Raw genomic sequence first — 25,084 nt, 5'->3', positions numbered from 1 at the left:
ATAAGGTGTTCCAGTGATGTGACCCCAAAATGGAGGGTTATACTAGTCTTTAGTAAAAGGCTTTCTTTTGGCTGACAGTTACTGCCTTCTATAGATACAGGCCAGTGCAATACAGTGTGGCATCTGTAAAGAGCTCAGCTATGGGACAATGTAAGGTCTTTGTTTTTCTCCCAGGAATCAATACTAAAAATGTAAGTGGAAAAAATCCAAGAAGTGGAACCACTTTGCAGTAGCAGGACATCCTTCTTGCTAAATGAATATGGATACCAAGAGAGAAACCCAGAGCAAAATTTTCATTAAATAATTCCAGTGTTATCATCATCATGGAGAACAGACTCAAAACATTTAATGTCAGAGCCTACACTACCAATTTGAATTATTCTTTATTATGCTTTGAGTATGACCTGAGTTCCAATGAGAGCACTGATCCAAACAGCAAGTGGCAATTACTATCAAGCATGCCTGACCAGTAGACAAATGCAAATGGCTAGCAAAAAAAACCACACCCAAAACAACCATGAAGCCAAAAGCTACCCAGTCAGTACTACAGAACAAAGGGCACTTGGAAGCTTCAGCCACCAAAAGCTTTGCAGGCTGCCTTTGCAGGCTGAACAAAGCGCATAAGTAATATGCAGAGAGAACATGCCTTTGCATGTGGTCTTCTAAAGCGTCAACGCTTTTAATTGTCCCACTGAAGGCAATGCTCATAGTGGTTCTGAAAAATATGAGATCTTGTGGATACAGAATATTTTTCAATACCCTGCGTTACAGCTCCAGTGCCTGAGACACTGGAAGCCACTGCCTCAGGGCAGTGGTGTTTCTCCCAGTAAGAAAACTCGGGGACTGATGTACTCTGTATAGTATTTTCCACATGAAAAGATTTTCAGAAGAGTACCTACAGTACTTTATCTACCCAATGTACTTACAAATCACATGTAATGTGATTGCTAATGGCAAGAGTTTCCCTAGCTAAACAAAAATGCTTTTCATAAGCATCACCTGCCAGCCTAGAAGACTCAAAAGTGAAACAGATTTTAAACTGCAGGAAGTGAAGCGTTTTAATTTCCCTTAGTGAAGTGAAGAAAAATAACCACCAACAAATAAGTGATATAATCCTACCACAAAATCTGCTATTCCTGTTTTATTAATTATAAATCGTCTTACATTAATAAACTTAGCAGAATTCTATTAACATATGAGTTAACAAAAAACTGAATTAACTCTGTAACTACACAATGCGGAAGCATGCCAGCATAATCCTGTTACAAATCCCCACCACTATTGATACAGACTCTGTCCTCTTTTACCTTTGGATTGATAAACAGGGGTCAAAGATTCATAGGACATGTGCCCTCTCCAGTGATCACTACTGCAGAAGTCTTTTCCCTCACACACATCCAGCATGCACACTTGGAAGGAAGAGATTAATTTCCAGAGAACTGTATATCACTTACTAAAAAGATAACACAATTAATAACCCAATTTCTATTATTAACTCAATCAATTCTCCTTATTTAATTGGAAAAAGTTTGGTAGAATATAATTGGAGGACTATATAGCCTTTCATGCCTCCAAAATAAGATAATTCAAATCTGGCAGAGTCAGAGGAAGAAGGAAATACTGTTAGGCTTAATTCCTCCCTCTCTCACCATACTCCTCCCTTCCTTTGAGAGGAGGAACTCTATCAACATGGCTTTCTTCCATTCACGAAGAGACAAAAGGATGCTGAACGCCACAGGATGTGGCATGAGAAAGGTTTCTTCAGTACATCGAGCCAACAGTACCATAAATGCTGTTGCAAGAGTGAATGTACCAGCCAGTCACTCAAATGTTAGCAATCAACAAGATTCATCAGTGACATTAGACAGTGTTCATGGGTTATGCCAGTATACTTAGAATAAAGATGTGTGAAAAGCAAGAGATACAGCCTTGTTTCTGGCTCTGCAAGTGAAGTAGAAAGAAAACATGAAACTAGCAAAAAAGTGCCACGTTTTCTAAAGGGGAAACTGGATTTGTTTAAAGTATTTTTTAAATAAAAGGTCTTGCTCCAATGTATAATGAATGAGACTTTAAAGAATTATATAAGAATATTTTCAAAAAGCTGCTATTCATAATGCTTTTTAATAAAGAAAAAGAGAGGATAAATCTAAACAGCATGTTGACCTGAGGAAAATGAATGCTCGGCATTTCTATCTTCTACCTTTAGAAAACAAGGCAATTAATGCTCCTCCCATTGTGTTGCAATTATTAGAAATCACACATTCTCTTAATTAACAATACATATAATGTAAGTACAATTAAGGGAACAAATTACTTCATGTGCTGAAGCTACCTCATTATTAAAATGCAATTATATATAAGAGGGTGTGTTTACAATGCAGATGAAAACATAACGGAAAAGAATGCAGGGTGTTTATTATCTGTATTTCCTCAACCCACAAAGCTACCTCTTGCCTATTACAAGCTTGTTCATCTCCCAGCTCCTGTAGCATTTAATTAATTCACTTGAATTTCAGTGGAGTGTACTAGATGAAATTTTGACAAATACATACTGCTTTCAGGCAAATTTCAAAACGCCAATTGCTTTTCATGTCAGTAAGCCAGTGAAATTCTCTTTCCTAAAACTTTCTCTTAATAGTTTTGTTGGCCAACAGAAATAGATACAATGCATTTTTTTATCATCTGCTGCACCATTCAGCAAGCTAGAAGACCAGTATTATAAGAAAAAATATATTCACCATGATATTTTATATGACCCAAAAAAAGTGACTTCACAATGTGTATTGGGTCTGGCTGAGCCCCACTGCAGCCCTCATAGTGCTGTACTTTTTATTGGCAGCTGGAAAGGTGGTGATAACACACCAGGGTCTTGGCTCCCGCTGAGCAGAGCTCACAGCATCACAGCTGTCTGTAAACCCTTCCCCATCCCAGGAGGCTGGGAGTGGGCAAGATCTTGGGAGGGGACACATCCGGGACAGCTGACTCGAAGTGACCAGTGGGATATTCTATACTATATGACGTCTGCTCTGATATGCAAGCTAAGAGAAAGGAGGAGGAAGGGGGGGACAGTCGATTTACGACATTTGTCTTTGGAAGCAACTGCTACGCGTACTGAAGCCCTGCCTCCCGGGAAGTAGATGAATATTGCCTGCTGATGGGAAGTAGAGAATAACATCTTTTCCTTCACTTCTGCACACAGTACTTCTGCTTTTGCCTCATTAAACTGCCTTTATCTTGACTCACAATTTTTTTTTCCATCTTATTTTCTCCCCACCTGTTCTGCTGAAGAGGCGAGTGACAGAGCATCTTGGTGGGCACAGGGCACCCAGTCCAGGTCAAGCCACCCAGCCCAGGTCAAGCCACCACACAATGTCAGAATTTTTATTATACAAATCTGAAAATAACTAGCCAATATTCTTCTTCTATCTGCAGAAAGCTCCACACAATCCTGGGGCTGATATTGATGAGCATGTAACTCATTAATATTTACTATCTTCTATAATTCCACAGAAACATAAATGCATTTAGATGATTCACACAAGCACTGTAACAAATACTTCTTTTCAGTCTTACCTTACAGAGGCCTAAAATAAATCTATTTTTCATTGCAGTTCAAAATATGATTCTACAGAATAGGTTGTCTTCAGATATCTCTAATGCTAAGCAAGCACATTGTGTCTTTAAAATTAAACAGTCCCAATTTGCATATCTGAAGGAAAAGGATTTACTCTCAGAGTTATCCAGGCATTTTCCTGCAGAAAGCCAAACTCTTGAACAGAGTACTGTCTTTGTTGCTTGATGACCACTAGCATGAGGCATTTAAGTGAACAAGTGCCATATTATCAGAGAGCGATTAAAAAAAAATAATAATTCCAGGACCAGTGTATGTTACAAAAGTACTCTGTTAAATGAGGGGAATTTTTGCAAAGATGCCTGTAGTACAACTCTGATCCCCTCCCACTGTCCACAGTCTACTCTTCCCAGTAATGCTGTTTCTCCTAATTGTTATGCGTGCCAACACTGACAAAGTCTCTTTAATTAATTTTGGAGTATTGATACTTTTTAGGGATGGGAGTTTGGTTATCAAAAGTACAAAACTGGTACTTTGCCACACTAATTGACCTAACAACACAGTGCCACTAATATTCACAGAAAACTCAGTTTCTGAACACAGGGAATGTAACATGTAAATGCCTGAATAATGTTTTAGGCAGAGGCTTTGAAAATATATATTGCTCATCTATTTTCTTGCAGGCTGTAAAAGCTCAACTCATAGATGTATTCACTGTACTGAAATACTAGACGAGCTGCCTTGATACCATATAATTCATCAATCTGCAAGAAAAAGTATGTTACTGCTGTTTACTTAATTTCTTTTGTAATGTAAGTTACAGAGACTCAAAGAGCTTATCTCCAACTTCTTGCCTAGAGTTTTCCTTTAATAATTAATAATATTTTTTAAAAAATAGTTTAAAAGGATCTTCAAGTGAATAAATCTTGTCCTAGAATTGTGCAATAGCTGCAATTAAAGAAATACCAGATCAGTGTTTGTGAAACTACTGAAGAATCCTAGGCCAAGATACCTCAAGGTTAAGAATGATAAAAATATATACTCACATTAGGCTATAGAGTGTGTGGAACTGAGTATTTTACCTTGATCACACAGGACCCAATCTATATGAATGCACTCTAGGGAGCATTCTTTATAGACAGATACTGGCTGTGCAAAACCCTATCTAGCTTCCCTACATTCTCCCTTCAATTTCTACTGCGAGCACATCACTTCTCAGAGCAGGCAAGCTTGGAAAGGAAAGCTCTTCAAAATAATAATCCAGAATTCATACTTATTCAAAATGAAAACAATCACCCACCAGAAAATTCAATATTTACATTATAAACATAAATAGATACACCTATGTGTTTTGGATTAAACAGACTGTGGAAATACCTATATATTTTAAGTTTTATATGTAGTTACACAGCTAGTAACCAAAATAATTTTAAGTCACTGAAGCACAGTATTCACATGAAGAAAACTGCAGCTCTAAATTGCAGAAGTTGTTTAAGGTTCAAGTATGTAAATTTGTAACTCATTTGAACAATAAAAGTGAGTTACAGGACCTCCAAGTATAACCTGCAAATTGAACAGAACTGAAGTTCAGCGCTCAGCTCTGGGTGGGCCACGTGTACAAGTAACGAAGTATATGGCTGTGTAGATCCGTGAACGATTACAAGAATGCAGGTACGGCTGTACTATTGGTACTAAGCCTAGAAGAAACAAACATTTCTAGACAAACGTTTCACCAAAAACATTCAGTTACAAAACCATTCAGTTTTTCAATGTCACCGTTATCACAAACATTTACATATTTTATTTCTACATAGCGGCAAAGAAAAATGTAGATCTTTTGCCCTTTCTAACTAACTTTCTAAAATTTCAGACCTGTTAAGCATCTGAGAGCATTTGATCTAACTGCTGCTAAATTTCATCAAGGAGCAAACCAACCACACAAGGCAAGAACACAGATATTTGCAGTCAGCAGCATTTACAGAAAAGCTCATGGAACTTGGTTTCAAAATGTATTTAAAATTAACTGTACACTGCATATTCAGGTAACATAGCCTATCTTACAATATTAAACAATACAATAAGCATGATAAATTCCACAGCCATCCAGAATTCTGGTATCATTTTAATAGGGAACTTTGAAAACTATGTAATAATAAAAATTCTCTTTGTTCAGGGAGTTGACTTAGTCATATTAAAAGGGTCATGTGTCAATTCTCTATTATTTACAAAAAACATTTGTACAGCAAGCCCAACATGCTTTTGAAAAGCCATTTAATCAGTAAGTCGAGTATTACATTATCTGTGGTATGCACAGGTCCATATTAAAATTCCTAACATTGTATCTTCCCTTATTTTACAGGAAAGGAAAAGAAAGGCAAGGAGGAAGGAAACAGGGCTTTTGAACAATCAAAAAAAAAAAAAAAAAAAAAAGGCTGAATCTGTTAAAAATGAAGGTACCTATGAGGTCCTAGATATCACTGAGATTCCAAAAGTCCATGCAGAACATGAAGCCTCTATTGGAAATCATATTTAAATGTTTTTAAAAAAAACTTTCCTTTACTTGATTGCTACTAAATTATGGCAATATCTACCACTTTTATGAGTAAGTTTGTACAATGAAAATACTACTTTCCTGAAATCTGGCAGTTTGACTGGATTTTTGCTTGTTTTTAGACTTTGTCAGTGTCCAGCAGAAAATGTCAGTACCACAGTGGACTCTAAAGCTCATCTTACCTGTGTAACAATATAGCTTCTTTTACATGATTACAGATGAGCTTGTTACATTGCTCATATGCAGGCTTATGTATAGTTCTGTTGCTCCACAGGTTATAGGCCTTGTTAAAAACGTAAGCATTCAACAGAACTTCAACATACGATCCATGAATTTGTGTACCAGTCTGTCTTAGAGCATGGACGTCAACCGCTTATGCAATCATATTGTGTAACTCAGTTTTGTCTGTACCTTACACAGATTCCTAATACCGTTGTAGGAGTAATCTGCTCTTTTACTTTATACACATAGAACACAATCTAAAAGCAAACTATTATTCTAAACTGTAAAACATCTCACTTTCCCTTATCCTGAATTAAGTCAATGGGAATTTTGTTAAGCTTTTTAAGGAAGTCAGTATAATCCTACATGAAGAGTAATATCTTTAAAATTTCATCTTAGGACTGCTAATTCCTAGCTAACCAGTGATTTCCTCCAAAGCAGCATTTATAACTTTTAATTTATACAACAAAATCATGTATCTCCCAACTCCGAAGTCTGCCATGTTTACCCTTATCAGGAGATTATACTGTATGCTATGGTTATTCATACATAGTATGAAATAATTTTACTGTGATATCAAAGTAAAATACAGCTGCAGGAAGCTAATGTTGCAATACTTAATCAACTGAGCTAGATCTTTCTCAAGCAAGGTTATCAAAGTTTTCCATATTATTGTAAAGTACAATCCAGTAGATCTTTTATTTCAATTGCACAAAATATGTTAGTAATAAAAATGTGAATTCAAGGATTTACATATCCAACTTTGGAAAACAGAAAAAAAATGCAGGAACTAATTACTATGTAAAAATATTATAAAGCACTTCATATTACATAACATGAGGTTGATAGTGTGAGCATATATGAAGTGTTCCTTCAGGTTCTAGAAATATTTGGGATCAAATGGTACTCTCATTCTCAAAATAAGTTTTGTTGAAATTGGTGATACTTAAAACAACACTTTAAAAAGTAATTTTAAGTACAGGGAGACTAAATGAACTCTGGTATAAACATGCTAAAAAAATACTTTGTTTATTTTAGTATTTTGATACGATTTTTGTTTTATGCACTACAATGGATATGTCACATGTTCCTTGCAATCAACTGAACAAAATAACAACATGCAATTTCTATTACTGCTTATTGTATTATCCATATATCCATTTACAGGTAATAACATTAGTTTCACTGCTATTCTCATTGTGTAGGTCATTTTTCATTTAATCATCTTATGTTAAAAAAAGGGGGGAATTACACCTTCATGCATAATAAAAACCAAACAATGTTATCTCATCAGAAGCAACACATCCAAGCATGTTATATCCTATTTAGTTAATGTGACCAGAGAATAAAAAACTGAGCATCTTACCTCAGACCAAAGATATGTGATTGTTCATAATTGAATAAGGAATGAATTTTAGCTTCTGAATTCAAAATTACAAGCCTGTCAAGGATATCCTGCCAAAGGAAGACAAATGTAAAAATCTCATGTATTATTTTATTTTTAATGCATATAATAGTTTCAAAGGGATGTTTACTACAAAATGAAACCTATTATTAAAAGACACATTGAAATTTTTTCTGTAAGGATAAGTGCTTTCCACCATAAAAGTTAATGGCAAAAAAAAAACATACAGAAGGTTAGGGGGGGGGAAAAATCCAGTTAAAAAAACCTAAACGTACAAAATGATCCTGGCATACCAAGTATCCTAGTTCTTTTTAGCAATAAACCACACAAAAATGTTACACTGTTTTGTGTGTTTGAAATAAGTAGACATCTATTTTAATGAAAAGAACAGCAAATCTTTTTGTATAATGCCCTTTCTAACAACAGTTAGTATACGTGCTTCAAAACATGGCCATTTATTCTCAGCATAGCAAGGCTTGGCTTGGATGTTGAGGCTTACATCTTTCATCCTACAGCAGCTCATGTAATAGACCTGCGGCTGCTTCAACTTATTCCAGAAATCCAGCCTAGTTATATTCCCCTCTGGTTCACTGTGTACCCAAACTGCTTCAGAAGAAAAAATTTCATTAGAAGACTAAGAGATGCATAAAAACATTCACTGATGTTATCATCTCAGAGACTGCTTGCTGTGCTATGGTCAGAAGAAACAAACTACAAAATCCTTATGGGCTTCATTTAGTCTGGATTAAATCCAAACTTTTATTTTCTCCAAATTTAAGAAGTATAATTTTAGAGACAGTAGGGGGAGTTATTATTCAACTGGTTAGATCAATAAGTCATTTCAATGTGATATGAGAGAAAAGTTAAGATCCATACTTTCACAAAATCAGCCAAAGCTATGATCTTCAACAGAGAAAAGTAAACACCACTTCCCAGTAGTAGAAAAAGTAGAATTTGTCAAAGTGTTTTCATAAAAGGTATTCTTATTTAAAATACAGTGAAAACATATTTTCCCTATTGGATTTTAGTGGGTGGTAGGGGAGACAGCTGTGAAGAATGCACTTTTTCCACATAGTATGTTCACAAAAAAATTCTCAAAAAAAACATTCAACTCAGACCTCAAGACTGTTCATAAAATAGGTAGTGCAAGCAATTAATTTGTTTGGGGTTGAAGCCATTTAGATATTTGCACATACAGAGTTAAATGCCAAAGGGTATTTCTCTGACAACAGCCTCTTTCTCTCACCTGTACATCAGAGCTTGGAGCCTGCAAAAGAGTAGAAAGAGCAAGCACAGAGACAGGACTATTGAGAAAGCAGACCAAGTCTGATTTGGGATATTAGGAAGGAAGATAATGAGCAAGGTCTGATCAGAAAAATGTGGAGATACATCTGCAATGCTCAGATGCATTGTGTGAGCAGAGTGAAATATTACAGGTAGGATGTCATCTACTTTGAATAGCTAAGAAACACTATCCAAATATAAGAGTCTCCATAATCACTGAAAAAAAACCCTCCCAAACATTTGCCTTAACATGTCATTCAAAGCTACAGTTCTGGAGGGTACTTTCCAAGCTAGAGTCCCTTGTATATGCGTATTGTAGAATCAAACGAAGAGTGGAGGCAGGTAGAAAGACCCTGATTTATCTGCTCCGTTTTCTAAAATATTTTTATAATCTAAACAGAATTTTAAAAAATCTTGCATGTATTAAGAAAAAAATTTCCTAAGGGCAAAAAATAAAAACCTGACTAGTCAACCATTAAAAGTAGTAAAAGTCTGACTGATAACCTGTTCAGTCAATGTTGCAACTAGTTAGCCAAAAATACTAAGGAGGAAAAAATGTTCAAATCCTGCATATTAAGAAATAAAGGGCATACAAACATGATTAAGTTTTGTGCACTATCAAATATAGTTCAGCATAAATATTACAAGTCCGATCCTGTGGCAACGTGACATGATTCAGAAATGTAGAAAAAACAAAGCATACAAAGCAATTAGGTCTTCTAGTTGCAGTGAAATTGCTTTTACTTTGCTTTCTAACCATACTTACATTTGGCCAAAACTTTTACCTTTAGCTTTCTGCAGTCACTGCCCAAAAACAAGGTTATAACCAATCCGTATGTCTGCTTAATCCCAGACGTTTTCTGGCTACTCAAACTTAGTCATCATATGTCAAACTGACATTAAACGAACTGACCAATTCCCTTCTTCTAACTACATAATCTTGGATGTCTCGCTTAGGCTTACAACCCCCCACTGTTGCACAGTAGTTAAGAGAGAGACAAATCCCATCCAAAACATCTGTAACTGCTCAGGGAACTTTGAACAACTGTATCAGTATTGCTATTTCTGGAAACCTAGAGAAATCCATCAAAACACTGAAGTGCCTCAAAAGCCAAACAACATAGGCTTTCAAAAGTCACAAAAATCATTACTTAATATCTACCCTAATCTGAAAGCTCTCAAATATGTATCACCTTCAATATACATTTATCTCCCCTGCTCCCAGTGCCTCAGAAAACTTGACTGAACAGAACTATCCATCAGTGGACATACCAACTTTGAGTGAATTGGAAAAAATGGAATTTATCACCCCACTTCCTCCTGAAATCATCAAGACAGTATTACAAAAAAGAACTACAAAATATCCCTTCCAAACATAACATACTTTGTTATGATATACTCTGTCTAAACAACTGAACTATCACCAATACAGAGTTTGCGCTAAATAAAAACTTTAATACAACAGGAATTCAATAGATAACTCAATAGATTAAAAAATCTCATTTTAACTGCCACCTAAGGTCACAGATGAAATTTGCCTGTGCTTTGTAGATGAGAAAAAAACCTTATGGATTGCAGTTGGATGAACTAGCACAAACCAATACTAAATACAGAAATAGAGATACTGATTTTCTTAGAATTGAAATATGTCTAAATGAGTAACTTCACAAATAGTGATTTTTTGTGTGTGAATCATGTATGCTATTAAGAAAGCTTGACTGTTTTTTCTGGTTTTGTTTTTTTTTTAAATTTTTGCTTAAATCCACAGATAGTGGGATAAAGCAGTATTATATGAAATTAAAGTATAGATATTCCAGCATTTTCCTGTATGTAACTGCATGCACATACAGAGGTGTTTATGTATACCACTTTTTTTTCTATGGAAAAACACAGTTCTAACACAAGCCAGGAAAGATGATCTTTAAATTAGGCATCAAATTTTATATTATCTTTAGGATTTCAAAATTAAAATTTAGGTTAACATGAAGTGATATGTGCATATACTGCCCTCATGCTGTATGTAATACAAAATGCAGAAAAATTCAAAATCCTTCAGGAAAAAGAAAAAGCTTACTCTGTTATTGCAGTAAAATTTTCTCAGAAAAAGTTTTTCACAGATGTATTTATTTTTCCTTCAGAATGAATGTGTACTTACAACAATATCTGCAGGTACTTCGCGGAGTGAATACTTTGGTTTATTTGGTATATCTCGTTCACTCAGGAGCTCAAAAACTGCAGGGTAAGTGAGCATGTTTATCAGAGACAGAAAAGACTGGAGAAAAAAAAAGTGGGGGAAGGCGGGGGGCAAAAGGGAACGAGGGAACGTTGATCAGTTAAGTATAACCAAGTAAACATAAACAATTATATGCCATTTACTTTAAGTTTGTTCTTATCCTTCTTTGTAGGCTGAACTTGACATATGTATATCTGCCCAGGATAAGACTGCAAACCCTGACAGGTGTCTGTATAATCTAAAAGGGTAGTAATGTCTACAAAATATATATTATCTATAAAATTGTATAAAAATTTTTGAAAATTACAATATTTTCTTTAGCACATAATTCTAAAATACAAAGACACTGCATACTCTACAACATGTCAATCTCCATGATCTTACTACAGTAATCAGACATATGAACTGATGGCCAGTATTTTAAGATTTTCCATTGTGACCACGATTGTTATTTATTATTTTGTATTGATTTTAATGGATCCTTGGCACTGCAACCTGCCATGCAGCACCAGAATCCTTTCAATCGGTCATCGTTTGACTAGTGTACTATATTAATTTTGCCCTACATGGCAAAAAAACAGGCATAGTTGCAATAAAAGCTTACAGAAAGGTAGGTAACATCCTACCTGAAATACAGCACTGTTTTTGCTATGCCAGTACAGAAGATTAAGTAATTTCTCACCTTCTGACAGCTTTGGTCAATAGGGTCAACTGGAGTACATTTGGGTTGAGTTATCCTCAAATCATCTTTTCCACACTCCAAAAGAGCCCATAATTCAGTTACAAGTGCCTTTATAAAGCCTAAAACAAATTTTTCTTCTAATCATGAGAATGGCAAGAATATCAGAAAAATATTTTCATATTTAAAACATTTTACATCACAATTCTAACTCATATTTTCAAAATTCTCTAAATTGTCAACTATAATTTCACAAGACACACTGCCTGAGGGTTACTCTGCTATTCTCAGTCCTTTATAGTCAAATTGCCTTTCTCCAGTGGTCTGCTTATATCTAATCTAAAATATACAGCAAGAGTTTGCAAAGACTGCTATACTAGAGTGGGATGATATTTATATATCGTCCATGTAAATGAGCTGCTGACCTCCTCGAACAAGTTAACTGCTACAGGTCAAGGCTTAGCTAGTATTGGCTCTGTGGTTCTAAAAATACACATTTATTATAACTCATTAATAAATGAAAACATACCACAGTGAAAAGTTAAGGACTGCAAAAATCTTTTTAGGAGAAGCAATATTAGCTGAATTTAACATGTTAAATTAAAGTAGAGGAGGAAGGACAGCCATCTAACTCGGAAACCTCCAAATGTATGTTACAAACCTGCTACAAACTTCCATCTACATTAAACAACCTCTACGCAGGTTTGAAAATCAATGCTGACTATTTTTGGCCTATCATTTGTTTTTAACACCAAGGGACATAAGAAACAACTTGGCTGAGAACCTTAACCAAGAGATGGGTTACTCCTCAAGTAGATCTGCTCCCTGCTTTCTGAAAGATCCCAGAGGCCTAAATAATGAGCAACTAACAATCAGTTTCCTTGACCAGCAGAATTTGCCTGCCTTTCTGACAGTTTTTCATTCAAGTCATTTTAATTTCACAGCAGCCACTTCTAGATACTCGGAGAGAGTATCTGCAACTTTTGTACCTCATTGATTTCCTTAGCAACTTAAGAAGTAGCTTTACTTTATTGCTAAGATTCTAGTTTTAACATAACGACTACCTAGACCACTGCATGGTATGACAACAGTTGAGTTATTTGAGAGTGAATCTGAAGGACCTTTGTCATATGGGTTGACATACAAGAATTGCCCATTCAGACAATGTCAGTTCCATTTCACTGTTGTATAGGAGCACCAACGACATTCAGGCCTTTGCAGTTTCTCACTCTCTGAGCAGTCAGTAACCATGGAAAAGTACATACAACTTACAGCAATCAACAGTTATTAGTTCTGATCTGTAGGTCAATAAAAATCACTTGCAAATTTTTAGCAACTTCTTTTTTAACAGATATAAATGTCTTCATGCACATACAGGAAAATTCTGGAAATATAAATCAATGAAGTAAAAAATTTGCATAATTCAATTTAAAAAAAACCCAACAACACCTAAACTCTGCATCAAGTGAATGACTTAAAAGTTGGGGGGAAAAAAATTCTACCAAGAAAAAAATCAACAGACATTTAAGCAGTCTTTGCTAATTCTGTGTGATTATTCCACTCCACTGATCCTTTCCAGAATATAAATGTAACTATTCATAATAGCATCATTCTTCAATTTACCTGAATTCTGTAGAGCTACTGCACCTGTTGGTGTTGTTGCCATTTGTGTAACAATCACTCTATTATCAAACTCTTCATATTCATTAGTCTGTTAGTAACAAATATAAAAGCACAGTGTTAAATATTCAGAGGGCATAAAACCCTCAAATGATCTCTTAAATATTGATCTTTCCTACACTTATTTACAGAATTTAATCCAATGTATGGTTAAGATTTGAACAGTTCATCCTCTACAGACTTAGCAGGGTCAGATTCCAAACCAAACATCTTTATTGAGTATCTTATCAAAATTTAAATGCAAAATACTATGGTTGAGACATGATACATCAGGAAAGAATAAAAATGTATTATGTTTTTTGCACACATTCAGTAGGATGACTACAACATCATGTTTTTTCTCCCAAAATGCATATTATCCAATTTTTTATTACATTTTGAGTGTCTAGCATATCTAGATTTCAACACTACCTACCAACATAGTATAGAAAAATTTGCACTTAGGTGAAAACAAGAAAAAATATTTTTCCTAGCATTTCAAACTTTACAGTAAAAAGTCAGAAAAACTAAATATATGCTTGACATTCTGAAGATAAGCAACATCCAACAAACTTAAATCAGTGTAGCACCAATCTCAAAGATAAGATATATTTTAAATTAATTTTTGCAAAAATTAAGTCACAAAACTGTTTCTGGACTTATTTTCTTTCTTCTTTATTTTCTTATAATCATTAAAAGAAAGAAAAACTGTACAGACTCTGTAATGCTCACCTGAAGTTTTTTTGATAAACTGCTGAATATAAAGTTCACACAGTCATTTATGGCACCTGTACTATGAAGCAGAAACAGTCCTTTGGGTGTGGCAGAAAAATTCAGCAAGGCATCTAACAAAGTCTCTTCCCATAGCAAACTGCAAGAGTAGCAATAAAATAATTTAAAAAGTTATGTAAAAAAGCATGTGAAAAAAGAAAAACTAAACTTTCTAACTTTGAAAACCAACACCACTTCATTCACTAGACTCTGTGCTTATTCTAAATGTTTACACTATGATAGTTTAAAAAAAGTGTTTGGGAAAGTTGTAATATGTATTAGACTCTATTTTGTACAAATATTCACACTCATCCTGGCAAAACTAAGGTTAGGTAGGAACACAGAACAGAAAGACAATGTAACAGGGAACCCAAAAGACTATGCCAACCTCAAACGTACTTATGACTTACTAACACCAGCCAATTCTTAAGGTATTAACAGGGCAACTGCAAAGTGGCAAAGCAGACACAGACTTTCCCACCAATGTAAAAACACTATAAGGAACTAATAAAAACTCATGTTTAAGGAGATAAAGGCTCCTGCCAGAAATTAGTACAGAGATAAGAAAATAAGGTGCAATATATACACAATAGCTTCACATACTAACTACAGTAAATGGAAAATATTTTCTACAGACATGGCAAGAACAGCAATTGCAAGTATGAAGTATGATGATACCCTCCAGCCCTGCAAAATATTCTATGCCCAAAAAAGAAAAAGGAAGCAATTACACTACCTTTGAATGGGTACCATCCCTGCAGGTATCACGAGACTCGTGGTTCTGCTTCTCCAAAAGCATTTGCTTACTGGATTCTCATCTCTAGCTCTCATTTCCCATTTTTTACTCGTATCACCAGCAAGCAGCATACAGCTTTTCTCATAGCAGTCAACCACTACCCAAAATTTTAATCACTTCTGCAGAATCCCTGCCAAGTCATGTTCAGAAGCAAAAAAATTCACCCAGAAATATATCAGCATGTCTTGTTCCAGAGTTAGCGAACAATCTAGATGCCAGGAGGAAACTGCAGTTTATGTGAACCTCAACAGGTTCAACAAGGCCAAGTGCAAGGAACTTGTGCAATCCCAAGCACAAGCACAGGCTGGGCATAAAATGGGTTGAGAGCAGCCCTGAGAAGAAAGACTTGGGGGTGTTGGTAGGTGAGAAGCTCATCATGGCCCAGCAATGTGCGCCTACAGCCCAGAAAGCCAACTGTATCCTGGGCTGCATCAAAAGAATGATGACCAGCAGGTTGAGGGAGGTGATTCTCCCCTTCTACTCTGCTCTCATGAGACACCACCTGGAGCGCTGCATTCAGCTCTGGCACCCCTAATATAAAAGAGGACATGGACCTGTTGAAGTGAGTCCAGAGGAGGACCATAGAGATGATCAGAGGGCTGCAGCACCTCTCCTGTGAAGACAGGCTGACAGAGTTGGGGTTGTTCATCCTGGAGAAGAGAAAGCTCTGGGGAGACCTTATAGCAGCCTTCCAGTACTTAAAATATCCTACAAGAAAGCTGGAGGGGGAGTTTTTAAAAGGGACAAGGGGGAATGGCTTTAAACTGAAAGAGGGAAGATTTAGATTAGGTATTAGGATTAAATTCTTTACTGTGAGGGCGGCGAGATACTAGAACTGGTTGCCCAGAGAACTTTTGGGTGCCCCATCCCTGGAGTGTTCCAGGTCAGGCTGGATGGGGCTTCGAGCAACCTGGTCTGGTGGAAAGTGTCCCTGCCCATGGAAGGGGGGTTGGAACTAGATGATCTTTAAGCCCTTCCAGCCCAAACCATTCTATGAACCCACAAATCTATGTCAATGGTAGTTATTAGTAGCAGCCACCTCAGTCAGAGCTCGGCATCCCTAGATTTCTTTTTGCCACTAGACTGGAATTCATATAACCAGTTCACATGCCACCACCACCACAGACTGGAGTAATAACTGTTGAGTTATCTCCGCAAATTTTACATGAAATCTACTTAATTAACTAGGTTCTGCACTAACACATACATCACCCCGAATTTTCAGGCTCACAAGTATCTGTATATTCCCCATCTTAATGCATACAAACTTCTATAAAGGGACATTAAGTTTTAGTATAAAAGGAAGGATGCCTTTCATTTAATATGTATCAGACTTTCAGCCAGAATGCTGCCAATCTTCCTGCATATTTTGAAGGTTTAGATACCATCCAGCTGAACATCTTAAATTAGCACTATGTCAAAGCCATAAGATAAACTCTAACAGCTATTTTGTTTTATGCTTTCTAATTCACATCTTTCTCAAACTAATTTCTGTAGACAGAGTCAACTATAGATCAAGTTTCACATAATTAGACACAAGTCTGTAAGCCACAGAAGTTCTAAGAGTTCAAGAACAATTTTGTAACTCTACAAACACCTACACTGGGACAATATCATTCCCTCTACCTACCACTATGCTTTTGGAAAAAAGACACAGGGTTATAAGATGCCTCAGTTGTCAATAAACTAGCAGTATGTCTTCATACTTATGCATGTGCATAAATTAAGCATCAACTTACACGTTTTTTGACTCTAGACTTATCGATGAAGTCAAGTCTGCACCAGTTACAGGAGTAGGTACTCTTTCTGAAAGTAAACTCATCTGAAATAAAAAATAAATAAATACCTCCTTACTGTTTATTTACACCGTTTTTAAACTCCAGATCTTGCTTGTTCTCTTGTTATATATCAAAAAAACCATGATGATCAGGCTGTAGTCTAGACTTTGGTACAGAATAAATTATTCCACTACATCTTTTATTCCAGAAAAGCTTATTTTTTATTTCTTCCTTGGGTATAAACCATTTTAAAGTTAGTACATTTTTAAAAAAATGATTAGAATTCTTAAAACAAAAAATTCTTTTCTTTATACTTTTTAACTGGAGACTGTCAAAGCAAAAATCATCATTAAAATAAATAAATGTTAAAAAATAAGAAGGCAACTCTTTACTCCACTTCTGTCACAGGTAACGGAAATAACAGCCTCTGGAGTCAACAACTCAATACAAAATGTATTATGTAATATTGCAAATTTTATTGTATTTATTTACAAATTATATAAATTTATCTAAATTGGTATGCATACAATTGGAGCTACAGGCATAGATAAATATATATACATACTTACATATATTTGATGAGTTTCTAATTTAAATTTTAAATCAGACATTTTAAAATAATTGGTATGAAAAGCACTGTATATTGCAGATGAATGATTTAAGCTGTTTTATGTTTCTAGGGATAAAAAGCAAATTGCATCATTCAAGTGAAAGTGAGCAGTCATTAATTTATGCTCTTAGAAACACAACCTAATAAATCCATAAAAGATTCCTCTATCAAACTAGTCAGTTGCCATGGATCTGTTAAGTTCCCCTTTTATTATCATTTGTGTAAATTTTGTCCCAGAATTCCAGCAGAATCTGTCAAGAAAAAAATTTGTTTCTTCATCAGCCTTAAAACTCCAGGAGACATGCAAAAAAGGAGTAAACAAATTACCAGTCTATCCATTAAAAAATTGTCACTACTGCTTGGAGAGTCTGAATTCCACCATTTTTTGCTACACTATAAATGGCAGAATATTTTATAAACTGTCGATGTCTTAAAATTGAACAGTGACAGGAAATAATTTAAAAACTAATCAAGACAGTAGAGTTGAAAATGTGTTTTTCCTGTACTAACTCATTGATTCCTGAAGTCCTGAATAGATAGATTCCACTTCAGTCTCAATTTGACCTCCAAAGCAATGTGAAGAAATGGCATTTTGTCAGTTAAATGTTTCATTATTTTTTTTAAATTCAACACATTCATCCTACTTATCCTGTATGCATGAAAACAATTTGTCTAAATGATGTACCATACCATAGTAAAGGATTTTAATGTGCAAAGAATTCTCTTGCGCATGTGTAAATGCTGTGGTGCTTTAGAGCAAATAACTGGATATGTCCCTTCAAAGCACACAACAGTCTGCTTGTGATAAATATTAGAATAACAGGTTAGCTCAAGACTGCCCAGTTACGCAACAAAAATGCACAGAAATACAGACACTTATGTAAATCACAGCATGATTCAAGTGAACTAAACTCCTTAATTCAATAAAATCCTAAAATTCTCAATGCAAAGAAAAATGTAAGTTTCAAAAGCAACATTCTTTGATGAGATTTTAGTGTGACATCATTAGGATAAGTAATAATATATTTTATTTTCAGTCAAAATGTATTATTTCATGACCATATTCATATATGAAAGCAGAGAGAAATATCCACTAGCTGCTGATTTAAGTCTCTCATGTTCTATCCTTCTGATATTTTCTGCCTCAGTTTACATTGTGACTGTTTTTGAAATTTCTAATCATAATAAAAGCATACACCATTTGACAGGAAGAATAGCTGTTCCATTCTCTTTCCCTTGCATGCAATCTCTTTCCCACTTCCTTGACTCAAAAAAAAGAAAAAAAAAATCTTTTAGCCACTTTTTTCTTCCATCTTGGTCTGCTCCTTTTCTAAGAAAATATTTTACAATCACTGGAGAAGGAAAAAAAATGAGAACGTTCCATTTTTCAGTATAAAGTGAAACAACACAGGTAAATTTTGGTTTTCCATTAGGAGTTCCAATAACTATAGTTCAAATACGCATTCAGTTTAGCTGGAAGCCAAAGCTGAAGCTTTGCATGCTACCCTGACCTAAATGCTGCCAATGTTATTTTAATGGTTCAAATGTTTGACTTTTACTCCAGTGTAAACTTTTTGAAAAATGGTCTTGCAGCATCTATTGTCATTTTTCCATCTTAACTAATTTTTTATAATAGATAAGAATTTTCACACTGCATATGATTAGGGGAAAAATGAAAATAGAAAAGTTTAATGAATAAAGCAGTGATCCATATACTTTGTTCAGTAAATTTATAACAGAAAATAGAATAGACAGAACTATTGGACCCAAGCTCTTTCAAGCAGAGCTGAAGTACACATCCTACATTTCATACAATATCCAAGTACATAGGTAAGACAACCACCCCTGCCTGGCACTTCTCATTATGGTCTCTTGAGAATATTTCAGTGGCATCTAACTATTTAAGTCAAGTATTTGGAATCTCCTTTTTTCCTCCCTATCTCCCATCAAAATAAATTAGTTTAACCTAAAAATTACTGAGACCATAGCTTAGGAGTTTATCCTTTCAAAATATCCCAAACCAAGAGTGAAGAGAAGATCTGTGGTGGACACTGGCTATCATGACATCAAGTGACACCTAGCATCAAGGGCAATGAATGATAAATCTCATTGATGCATCTTGAGAACTCCTGGTTTAATCTTAAGGCACAGAAGTCTCAAACTAAGCTTCTGCTGGGTTGACATAGAGAAGGAAAACTTGAAAAGTAGAGCTTCATTCTAACAATTCCAAGCATTATCTCACTACTTATATATAACATAAGCAACTTGAAGCAAAGACCAACTATTACATAAGCTGAATCTCTTACAGTTAGATTTTTTTCTCAGTCTCCCTAATCCAAAACACGATTTACCTTTTTCCAGGCCTCTGCTATAGACTCATGCAAGCCATAAGGAAGTAATATCTGCAGACCTTCACAAGTTCTATACATCTGACGACACACGAAAATGAAAGCTCCTTTAACAGCTGGCAAAAGCTCGGCTCCAGATAAAAGAGAAATATCATCATGGAGAAGCTTCTTTGTAAATGGAACAATTACATGAACAGCTGTAGGACTAGAAATAAAAGAACACTTTTAAAATGTTGGGGTTTTGTCATAAATAAGCCTCAAAACAAATCCTATGACTAAACTTATTTACATTTTTCTAGAGGAAAAGAAATTATGGAAAGAAACAATGACCCACTATGGCAGGGGCCAATTATGTAACAATTTGTTAACATCTGTCAGAAGAAAAGAAATACACAGCAAGTGATTTTATTTTGCCTACAGGTCTACATAAAGCAAAAATGCATCTATTGTCTTCCATCCAGCCCACATAGCCATGAACTACACAGACTGTTTTCTAGGAGTCCAGCTGGGAAGTATAACAAGAAAATCATTTTGGTTTCTGCTTGACCAGTGTTAAGGATATGTTAAGGCAAAATTTGTCCTTGTTCTTCCTTTTTCCTACCTGAGATCTCCTTCTAAAGTCTTCTAGGTTTGCAATGCACAGCACAACTCCCTCCAAAATACTATCTTTTACTTCCAACCCCCCTTAAAAACATACGCAGCTTCTGAGAATCCTCCACTTAGAAGACACATATTCCAAACATTTTCACGACCTGCAGCTTAGATATTTTTAAAGGCTAGCTTCAATTTTACTGCCCTGTTTCAAGTTTTAGCATCACCTAACAATATACTACCCACAGGATCACAGAGATCCTAAGTTAGGTACAGTGTTACAAATGCCAGCTACTGATACAAGATCTGTCTCTACTAGATGTATTGAAAAGTGAATGGTACATTAAATCTATTATTTCAATAAATTAAGTTGATTTGTAATATTTAGTCTAAAAAAAACCCAAAAAAACCCACTAATAAACCAAACAAAAAACAGAGAAGAGAGGCCTTTGGCCTGAACAGTAGCACGATAAATACAATGGAACCACATTCAGAGAAAGGAAAGCTCTCGCATGAATAAGTAAAAGAACAGAAATCTTCCTTAATAAAATTATTTCTTTGAAATGTCATTTCACCTGGTATACACCTCTCTAATACATTCTCTGAAACACTTACTAGTTTGCTTGATAATCAGATGTTGTACTCCAAACATAAACAAAACATATGACATTATAGATAAATGAAAAACAAGAAAATTAGTCTCATAAGACTAATGTAACTCATTAAAGTACTCACTAATGCCATTTGTTAATGCACTCTTACCTATCTTCTTTGGCAGTTTTTTCATTTTCTCCATAAAGAAGAAGAGAAAGACCATCTTCTACAGCAGCAATCCTTGCCAAAATATCAGCTACATCAATTAAAGTGGTTTCAAGACAATTTATATACATCTATTTGGAAGAGAAAAATAAAAAGGTTTAAATTCAAGGATTTCGTGAAAGCTGTTTATTGATGTCTGGCTTATGTATGCAGAACCTGAAGGTCTCCTTTCCAATGATTGCTTAATGGCTTAAACAAAGTAAGTAAACAGCCTACGTTCAAACACCATCACACAGACATCTTCATCACAAACGACAATAACTGTCATTTTTAATGATATGGTAGAATCCAATTACTGCACAGAAGTAGAGAACAGACTTTTCTAAACTCCTTTTTCTCTTTTTCCACCATGAATGCCAGCTAGAGGTATAAGAACAATGCCCAAATCAAGGTGCAAAATTTGCTAAGTCCCTCGTTGCTGCATGTGCATTGGCAACTTTGCCTAGAAATGCAATTCCAGTTCCCAAGATTTTCTGTATCCACCTCACTTCTAGGTTGCAGTAGACCCAAACAGCCATTTGCTTTGGAATCATGAGGAAAGTCTTCCCCACTGGAGCAAAGCAAAAGTCCTCTACCAATTTCTTATTTACATCAGAGCACTGTATAGCCACAACTAGGCTGTAATCAAGCAGAGTTGAACATCTAATTCAGCGATTCAGACTGTTCAGTATGGTATCATGACTAATGAATGCCAAATTACTGTTAAATTGGCCATTTCTTATTAATAAGTGAAGTCAATATTCCAATGGTAGACAAGCAGAACATGGGTGCTTCATAAAGAACCTGTGAGGAAGCAGCAAGGGCAGGATGGACTGCAAGGGATGAGAAGCCAGGAGCTGAGCATGATAACAAGGTGGGCAGAGGCAATGGCTTGCCATCGGATGGGCAGGCAGTCCCACCATACCCAACCAAGGTGAGCAGACAAGGTCCAGTGATAGTAACCAGTTTACCCAACAGTCTACATCCCCTCCATTTTGTGCAATACAAAAAGTTTGCACCTTTGTTAGAACAAATACAACAAATTCCAGATTCACAAAACATAAGGAACCCACTACAGCTACCATGCATTATATATTTCTGAACATGGTATTTTTTTAAATAGACAGTTACTAAGTCACAGGAGGGCTAACAATTTGGTAAGAGTTCAGCCACATACAAGAGACAGCTGAGCACAGCAGAAACAAAAAGAAGAAAGGGAAAAACTGTTAAAAGTTGAGGTGATTTCTTTTTAACTACTAATTTATAATAAAGAGAGACAGCTGTATATGCTTTAGAATACCACATGACCACAGAGACTGCCTGGGGGATTACACAGAAAATCAATGAAGTATTGCCTTAGTACTGCTTTTAAATTTGACTATCAGTGTTCAAAGCATATGCAGGTTCGGTCATTTTTTGTACTTGAAAAACTTGGCACTGAATTTTTGCAACGTATAGTAAAAACAAGACAATTTAAAGTGTTAATCTTGCAAAAGCATCCATAGATAGCCTTGTAATAAAATGTCTAAGTAATGCTACTGTATTCAGTACAGACACCCACAGAAGAGCTAAATTATTGATATGATCAAGTTTATGCAGACTATTGTTTTAAGCTTTACAGAAATAAATACTTTAAAATATTTACTTTGAAACTGATTTTTTATATCTTTGAATACCATTTTTGTATAGGTAAACATATTTTCAGGAATGAATAGAGTCTTTTCTGAAGAATAAACAAATTGCACTGAAAAAATAATCAGAAGGATATTGACTAAATTCAGTTTTAAGAACCTAGATGAGGTATTTAAGTTAGGGACCCAGACATCTTTGCAAGCATGAGTCTCGGGAATTAAATTTGGAATTTCTCAGCCATTAAATACTCTCAAAATCTCTTTATGTAAGACAGCTCAGGCTCCTCCATGGGCATTTCAGACTCACAGCCTCTCTGTCTTGAGACTTACAGTCACCTAGATCAATTAAATCATCTCGGTCAAAACAAAATAACACAGGCTGAAATTATAACTAGACTTTTAACAACCTCATTAACGTTTCCCAAGATTTTTACCATTTTGATAGAAATGTTTAAAAAAAAAAAAGAAAACCAAAAGAAAACTCACACTCTTCCTTTTACCAATTGAGAAAATAATAATTTTTCACAAAGAATTACCTATTTTACCTATACTAACTATTGAGAACACTTAACTTCACATTGCCAGTTGAATTTAAAAATTTAAAAATTTAAAAAGGAATAAAAGTAGGTTGCCTTTTAAATAGCAGGTAGAGCAAATAAACGTCCAAGAAATATCCAAAAGACATCAGAAAGAAAAAAAAAAAAAGCTATGTGCTTCTCTCAAGTGATTTTTGCTACCATTCACAAGATTTCAAGAAAACCAAGTCTGTCAATCAATCATAACCTACAGTACTTAAGGCATACTATGACAGCTAATGTAGAACATACTACAGAAGTTGCTATTTGTCTAAATAAATCTACATAGAAAACACAGAAAAATGATAACATTCTATAGATTTCAGAATTATTTGGAAGATTACTACAAACCTGTGTGCCACTCAGTAAACTTTGAACAGGACGAAGTAGGGCATCTATCACTGCATTGGTATATAAACATTCAGCAGCACATCCTGTTTGATCACAAAAAGCTTGCAGAATCTCCATAACAAGACTTGCTGGAGAATAATTATCTGGTGAACACAAGAAGTATTTATTAGCATTTTAACTTAAACAAACATATCTTTATGTTTTATTAGATGTTTCTGAATTATAATTTTGCTAAGCATTGATTTAACACAATTACAGGGAAGAAGGAAAGGTAAGGAAGGGAGGAAAAAAAGCTGCACAAATAACAGACCCAAATCAAAAACTGCAAAAGAAGTTACCACATGCCTCATAACAATGATATGTATTAGCATCTATTAAACACAAACATTTACCTGTATGTGCTGCCAAAGCTGTCTTTGGGTAACTTGGGGAGTAATAAATAAGCTGAGTAAACAATACCAACAGATCGGTTATGGATACACGATCTATTAAAAAAAAAATAAAAAGAGGAAAGTACTCTGCAAATTAATGTGCAACTTTCATTTTACAAATGAAATGGATCTTGCAAACATATCTAAACAGTACTTTGCTTTACTGAGAAAAACAACATGTGTGCACCCGATAAAATAAAGGACATGTGCATCCATGGGACTCTACCGAGGTATTTCATGATCAACTAGTAAGCCTTGACCTTGCTCCCAACAACAAACTTATAGCTAAATGCAGATTGGAAGCTATTGCTCCAAGTTGAATGTAATTATGTTAATAAATCAGACAATTTGTAAGGGAAAAGTTGCTATCTGTGAAGCCAAGGACACTATTACGAAGACAGATGGTGAGACTGTTACTTTTCTAAGGGAGAGAAAAAAACAACCATCACCAACGGACCACTGCTTGAATGGTGTTACACAGATAATCCATAATTGAGAAAAGCACTCCATTAGTAGATGTTTCTTCCTCAAAACTGCTCTACAGTGGATCTATTAAGTCTTGATTCTGAAACTAGAGGGACAAAATACCTTCAAAAGACAAGTCTCAGAATTAGTGGCCAGTAATGTTTTCAATTCTACACTGAATTCATAGAGATATTAATGTAACAGAACACTAAAATTTCTCTCACATACTTGCATTTGCCAACTCTGCACAGTGTATCACCATATGCACATCTCCCTGGATATCAAAGGGCTTTTCCATTCCACATCTTTTGTCCTTACCAACATTTCTGTTCACA

General features: G+C 35.2%; 1 protein-coding gene across 1 annotated transcript in view; it reads right to left on the bottom strand.

The window, feature by feature from the left end:
• The window catches only part of TBC1D32 (TBC1 domain family member 32), an 83,605-nt gene that overhangs the window by 41,537 nt on the left and 16,984 nt on the right, over positions 1-25,084 (bottom strand). The window contains exons 14-23 of the mRNA XM_040598760.1: positions 24,246-24,338; positions 23,854-23,996; positions 21,261-21,388; positions 19,911-20,112; positions 16,911-16,993; positions 14,337-14,475; positions 13,569-13,656; positions 11,949-12,067; positions 11,189-11,305; positions 7,711-7,799 (exon numbers count right to left, since the gene is read on the bottom strand). Of these exons, the coding sequence (XP_040454694.1) occupies positions 7,711-7,799; positions 11,189-11,305; positions 11,949-12,067; positions 13,569-13,656; positions 14,337-14,475; positions 16,911-16,993; positions 19,911-20,112; positions 21,261-21,388; positions 23,854-23,996; positions 24,246-24,338 (1,201 nt within the window). The remainder of the gene's footprint in view (positions 1-7,710; positions 7,800-11,188; positions 11,306-11,948; positions 12,068-13,568; positions 13,657-14,336; positions 14,476-16,910; positions 16,994-19,910; positions 20,113-21,260; positions 21,389-23,853; positions 23,997-24,245; positions 24,339-25,084) is intronic.

Source organism: Falco naumanni, chromosome 6, assembly GCF_017639655.2.
Source record: "Falco naumanni isolate bFalNau1 chromosome 6, bFalNau1.pat, whole genome shotgun sequence".
Lineage (NCBI taxonomy): Eukaryota > Metazoa > Chordata > Aves > Falconiformes > Falconidae > Falco > Falco naumanni.
This window is presented reverse-complemented; position numbering and strand designations above follow the sequence as displayed.